Source organism: Volvox carteri (assembly GCF_000143455.1).
Source record: "Volvox carteri f. nagariensis unplaced genomic scaffold VOLCAscaffold_8, whole genome shotgun sequence".
Lineage (NCBI taxonomy): Eukaryota > Viridiplantae > Chlorophyta > Chlorophyceae > Chlamydomonadales > Volvocaceae > Volvox > Volvox carteri.
In genome coordinates, this window is record NW_003307551.1 from 705,037 (window position 1) to 711,506 (window position 6,470).

The 6,470-nt window shown below is 58.8% G+C and overlaps 1 protein-coding gene across 1 annotated transcript in view; it reads left to right on the forward strand.

Annotated features, from left to right (window-relative positions):
- VOLCADRAFT_88196 (uncharacterized protein) overlaps positions 1–6,470 on the forward strand; it is a gene marked incomplete at both ends in the record, with an annotated part of 8,890 nt that overhangs the window by 1,260 nt on the left and 1,160 nt on the right. Inside the window, 10 exons of the mRNA XM_002947817.1 lie at positions 342–416; positions 862–1,017; positions 2,024–2,396; positions 2,720–2,938; positions 3,445–3,516; positions 3,649–3,867; positions 4,268–4,467; positions 4,908–5,034; positions 5,383–5,735; positions 6,246–6,373. Of these exons, the coding sequence (XP_002947863.1) occupies positions 342–416; positions 862–1,017; positions 2,024–2,396; positions 2,720–2,938; positions 3,445–3,516; positions 3,649–3,867; positions 4,268–4,467; positions 4,908–5,034; positions 5,383–5,735; positions 6,246–6,373 (1,922 nt within the window). The remainder of the gene's footprint in view (positions 1–341; positions 417–861; positions 1,018–2,023; positions 2,397–2,719; positions 2,939–3,444; positions 3,517–3,648; positions 3,868–4,267; positions 4,468–4,907; positions 5,035–5,382; positions 5,736–6,245; positions 6,374–6,470) is intronic.

Consider the following 6,470-nt stretch of genomic DNA (forward strand, 5'->3'; position numbering starts at 1 on the left):
GGGGAGGGGGCGGGTGAGGGGAGGGGGCGGGTGAGGGGAGGGGGCGGGTGAGGGGAGGGGGGTTGAGGGGAGGGGGCGGGTGAGGGGAGAAGATGACGTGGTTGGGTACTGCACAGGAGGTCTGGTCTGAAGCTGTGGTTGCTTTGTTGATTTTCCATTTTGAGGGACGTTCGTACATTATCAGTAACTCGCTCTTTGCTCTCACTTGTTGCCCCACCTAACCGCTTTCGGTCGGACACTTCCAATTCGCTTCCCTTTCACGCCACCTGGTTCGACCGTCCCCTTCCCGCGTGTATGTATGTATGTATGTATGTATGTATGTATGTATGTATGTACTAAAGACCCGAGTGGAGAGCTCCTCCGTGTTCCTGAGGCCATCCCGGGAGGTGGCGGCGGCGGCCAGGGAGGCGGCCAAGGTGCGAGAGGGGGAGAGGGGGGTACGACGAGGGGGGGTACTGCAGAAGAAGAAGTAAGATATGGGCCCTTAGTGACTTGATCAGTAGATTGGGGGGGGGCAGGGGGGGTTGAAATCATTGCATGGTTGACCAGAGTCAGTCTAAATGGTAATTGACTGCCTCAGTAGGCGGGGAGAGAGAAGGGGCCCCGCCTGTCGGGGGTCTCAGTTAAATACCATCTCCCCACGTCCGCATGGGGGGGCAAGTCGTGTCTGACACGTCCGTGTGTGTGTGTATGTGTGTTTTCCCCTCCAGCACCCCCCCCATTAGCAATCTTTCTTTCCCCCCTTTCACTTTTAAGTCCCTGCACCCCGTGAAGTACCACCACACGTGTCCAAACAAACACACACACGTTTCATTCGCCAGTGGTTCGTCTTACCCCCCATCCCCACCCTCTCAATCGCAGTTGTTGTACCAGCAGTGCTCCAGGGTTTTGCTGGATGGCGGCGGGGCGGGCGCGGGGGCCCGGGCGGAGCGGAGGGCTCTCCGGAGCGGTTTCGGAGCGCCCCTCCCGGAGCTGCACACGGACACCTCGTTCGACCCGGAGCAAATATGGCTGCAGGTACGTGCGCGCGTGTGTGTGTGTATTTGTGTATTTGTGTGTGTGAGTGTGTGTTGGGGGGCGGAGAGAGGGAGGAGGAGGGGGAGAGGGGAAGGGATGGTCGCGGCACCGGGTTTGGAGGGCTTAGGGGGGTGTCAGTGTGTATTGGGGGGGGGAGGCTCGTATTACCACAACGACAGGGAAGAACCAAAGGGCCCCATGCGGGTGGTCTTTGTGTATGTATGTATATATGTATATATGTATGTATATATACATATATGTGTGTAAGGGGGGCCGCGGGAGAGGAGGGTGGCCTGGCTGTTCAGGAGGGCAGCCGGGGGGGGGGGGGGGCAGCCGCATGCGACAAAGTCAAGAAGGGACAACAACACCAGCCAGCGGTGGACGTCCGAAATTGGATTGCGCAAACTCCTGATTGACTGACTGACTGAGTGCATGAATGAATGAGTGAATGAATGAATGGATGGCTCCAAACTCCAAAGCGACGACGATCACCCGATGACGCAGCTGAAGAACAGTTGAACTCCACCGCCGGCAGGTTGGTGTTTTCCAAGTGGGTGAGGGGGGGGAGCCGCCCCGCCCCTACTGCACCGGAATAGTAGTGAGCAGCAGCAGTACGGCCGCACGTGCATCACGTGATGCCCAGCGTCGTGTGTTGTGGCCAACGGGGATTTCGTGATGAAGGGTGTTGCTGCTGTACGGACGACGCGACGTGTCGTACTAGTGACGACGCGACTGTACGGGGGCAAAGGAGGAGGGAGACTGGAGAGATGATTGTGTGACTGGAGAGATTTTGTGCGTGTGTATGTGTGTGTATGTGTGTGTGTGTGAGTTGGAAGGGGGGAAAATCTGGGAAGACCTGGTGGGAAAGGGGGGAGGGGAAGGTACGAAGAGTATGACGCGGATGTGTACGGCTGGCCGCAAGCTCTTATGGTGCCACTGTCATCATCACCCTGTCCCTTTTTCCCCCGCAACCCCACCACCGCCACCACTACCACCCCATACACAGCTTGAGTTGGCGACGGAGGCGGCGGTACGGCGTGTACGGCGACTTATTCGCGTGGCGGAGCCGCTTGGGGTTGCTGGCGGCGGCGGCGGCGGCGGTGCCGCTTCTGGCTTGCTGACGGCGGAGGCTGCGGCCGGTATTGACCGGCTGCTTGCTGGCGGCGGCAGTAGCGGCAGCGAAGATGGTGATGAGGATGGCAGCAGCGACGGGGAGGAGGAGGAGGAGGAGGGGGGGGCGGATGCTATGGAGGTCGACGACGACGACGACGACGAGGATGATGATGATGACGACGATGATGAGGAGGATGAGGATGAGGAGGAGGGCGCGGGCCGGGGGGGCCGGCGGCGGCGTCTTCAGGCCAAGAAGACCCGGAAAGGTGAGTCGAGGTCAAAATCGAGCTGGGGTGTGCGATATATACAGCGTTATGGGGGAGAAGCGGAAACGAAGAGGCGCGAAGTGAGGTGAGTGGCGGGCGGGCTGTTCTTGCGCATACACTTTTTTCGCGACGCGTTACACTGCCCCCCTCACAAGCACTTGAACTGAACTTCAATCCTTTCGCCTGTTCCGCTTTTTTTTGCGACTAAAGAAGCCGATATTAACTTTGTAAAATTGGATTCCTGTCGCAGCACTAGGTTGATTGATATTGTGCATGTCAAGCATATCAATCAGATCTAAAACAATCCTTTTGCGGTGTTACAGATGATCATGGCGGCGGCGGCGGTGCCAAGTCCAAGTCCAAGTCCAAGTCCGGGGGGCCGCGTTTGGAGGACCGGTTCTTCCGCCTCAGCGACTTGGAGCGATACGTGGAGGATGCGGAGAGGCGGGCCATGGCAGGGGGGGAGGAGGAGGATTTGTTTGGGGGAGGGGGTGAGGGGGAGGACGACGAGGAGGAGGAGGAGGGTGCCGGCCTGTTTGGAGGTGCGTGTGTGTTTGTGTATGTGGTTATGTGTGGGGGGTAAGGGGGGGAGCTGGGAGCTGGAAGAAGGGGGGGGTGGGGAGGTTGATGGTTCCTGAGCGGGCGAGCGTGAAGAGGGAGAGAGAGTGTGTGTGTGTGCGTGTGTGTGTGTGTGTGTGTGTGTGTTTGTGTAAAAGCGGGGAGGTGACGCCGCGGGGGATTGCTTTCCCTGGAGTGATGGAGGAGGGAGACGGGAGAGGAGGCTTAGGAGTAGTTGTGTAGAGTTGGGAAGCTGTGTGTGCCGTACTTGCATGACTGCTTGTCCGGGCATGGCACACTGGCCACGGGCATCATTACTAGCACTCACATACAGACAGACAGACAGACAGACAGACAGACATATACAGACATTAGATTTTCGTGCCCTCCATTCCCCCCGTTCCCTCCCCCATCACGCTGTACATCTCAATACACATATGTTCCCTGGCTTACCCCTTTCCCCCCTCCCCGCCGGGCCCCGCCCCCGCAGCGATGGATGATGACGATGATGATGATGATGAGGCCATGGAGGCGCTGCGAAAGAACGCGGCAGCTGCTGCGGGTGGGTGCTGCAAAGGTGGTAGTGCCCCCGGGGGTAATAATAATCCCTGTAAGCCGCTCACTGCTCTCCCCCACACCATTTCGTTTCTGAGTTTCGTGCATGTGATTCCCACAACCCCCCCCCCCTGAACAGGCAAGAAGAAGGGCAAAGTGGCCGGGAGGGGGGGAGGGGGGGCTGGTGCGGCGGCTCAGATCAGATACAAGGACTTCTTCGGGGGTGGAGACGGTGATGACGATGATGATGAGGAGGAGGAGGAGGAGGAGGAGGAGGAGGAGGGGGAGGAGGAGGAGGAGGAAGAGGAGGAGGAGGAGGATGGCGGTGCAGCACGACGGCTCTCCGGCAAGAAGGCTGGTGAGTGGATTTGGGGTTGTGGAATGGTTGTTGGGGTTTGCGGGGGGGGGGAAAAGGGTTTCGCACCCTAAACGTGTGTGCGTGTCTGCACCGTTAGCTGAACTGATTAGAGTAGGGCGAGTAGAGCAGGGGGCGGGGCGGAGGTCTCACTCCGACCCGCGGACACCCGCGCCGCCCCCCCTGCCGCTTCACCCCACCGCCCACCCCCCACCTCGCGGTCGGGTACGCGGTACGGCACGTGTAGGAGAGGCGTGTGCGGACCTCACCTCACCTCTCCCCGCGCCTCGCTTCTAAGAGCCAGGGTTGAGCTGAGCTGTGGGCCGGTATGCCGTACACCCTGTGCCGTACACTCTTCCAAACCCACGTCCCCAACTCCCCGACCCCCGGGTTCTGGCTGCAGGTGCTCGCGGGGGTGGGGGGGGTTTCGCTGGGGAGGCAGATGATGACGATGACGATGAGGAGGAGGAGGAGGAGGGCGGCCTTTTGAAAGGCTCCAGGGAGCCCGAGTCCAAGAAGGCCACGAAGAGCTCTAAGGGCGCCAAAGACAGGCAGCAGCCGGACGTGATGTCCGCCCATGAACGAAGACTGGCGAGGATGCAGGTGCGGGAGTACGGGAGTACGGGAGTGGGGTTGTGTTTCGGGGCAGAAGCGGGGGAGGGAGGGGGTTGGGAGTTAAGGTGGGGAAAAACACAAAGGATATGGGGGCAGTGGGGAGGGCAACCCCGGGGGGGGGAGCGGGGGGGTGGGTCGGGGGAGGGGAGAGTTATAGCCTCACGTCCTCAGCTAGCTGCCTCTCGGATGCTGTCGTCAAGAGGAAGATGGTGCTGGTGCTGGTGCTGGTGCGGGGAGGCCCGAGTGAAGGGGGGGGAGAGAAGAATTTGCGCGTGGAAAAACGAAAACCCAAACTACCTAGGCCTACGTTGCAACCCTGCCGTACTGCCGTACCGCAATTTTCCCTCAGCAACTATTTTCCTTTTCCCTCCTTCCCTCTCTCGCTCCCCCCCCACCCCCGTTTTCCCCCCCCCTTGGGATGTGTTTAGGAGCGGGTCGCTGAGCTGGAGTCCGAGGCCCTGGCGGACAAGTCCTGGCACTTGGTGGGGGAGGTGGCGGGCACATCGCGACCCCTGAACAGCGCCTTGGAGCTCGACATGGACTTTGAAACGACGGGTGCGGCTGGGAGAGGGGATGGGGGAGGGGGTGGGGGGTTGAGGGAAAAGGGTGGGGGCGGTTGGTAGAGGATGTGCAAGCGGATGGCGGGTTTTGGACAGATTTGCAAAATTTAAAAAGGATGTTGCAATGTGTTTTTGATCGGCTGGCCTACATACGTACGTACATACATATGCACGTATGTACGTACGTACTTCTCCGGAGTACCGCTGGAGGGCTTTGTCCAGAGATAGGTCCATTGATGGAGACTTACCACCTCTCCCACCACCACCACCACCAACAACAACAACAACAAACAGCACACGTAACCACTTGCGTCGTTTTATTATGCCAACATGTGCCGTACAGCCAAACCCGCGCCCGTACAAACGGATGAAATGACCAACGATCTGGAGGCCATGATCAAGAAACGCATCGCGAATCGCCGGTTTGACGATGTCGTACGTGTCGTACCGCCGCCGCTGGACATCAGGAAGAAGGAAATTGAGCTGGACGACACAAAGGCCAAGTCAGGTTTGGGGGAGCTGTACGAGCAGGACTATGTACGGAAGGTCACGGGCGGTACGGCAGAGGACAAGGACGAGAAGTTACGACAGGAGGCTCGGGCACTGTTCAAGATGCTGTCTTTCAAACTCGATGCGCTAAGTCGGTTCCATTTCGCTCCGAAACCGGTGGTGGAGGATATGACCATCCGCAGCGAGGTACGCGTCCCCCACCCTTGTGTATGTATGTATGTATGTATGTATGTATGTATGTATGTATGTATGTATGTATGTATGTATGTATGTATGTATGTATGTATGTATGTATGTATGTATGTATGTATGTATGTGGCGCTGTTTGCACTAGATAGCGGTTTGCGTACGGCGGCGGTTTGGAAACGTTTGTTGAAACAGCGGGTGAAGCAGTCTACAGCTTCAGACACAGATATTTTTCCTCATTCCCTCCGTCCCCCTCTTCCCCCCCCCTCCACACACATGCACTCTCTCTCTCTCTCTCTCTCTTGGTTCATGTGAAATTTTCTATCGCTGTTTTAGTTTTTTTTTTGGGGGGGGGGGTATTTTTGTATACAAGACTGCAAAAGCCCCCCCTCCGCATCCAGCCCTTCCCGGTTTTCCCCTCCTCCGTCTTCATCCCCCCCGTCATCACCTCCTTGTTTCCCCCTCCCCCCGGGCCCCGTTGACCTCTTGTTGCTGCCGTACCTGCCGCAGGTTCCGGCCATCGTCATGGAAGATGCGGCCCCCGTGGGTGTCAGCAACGCCGACATGCAGCTGCCCAGTGAGGTGTACAAACCCGCCACCAAGGACGGCAAACCGCTGGCGGAAGGGGAGCTGTCGCGGTGGGTGGCTGGCTGGGTGTGCGGGCCGGATGTGTGTCGGGGCGTGCTGGGGTTGCAGGGGGAAAGGTTGTAATGGGGGGGGGTTCTCGGCTACGGA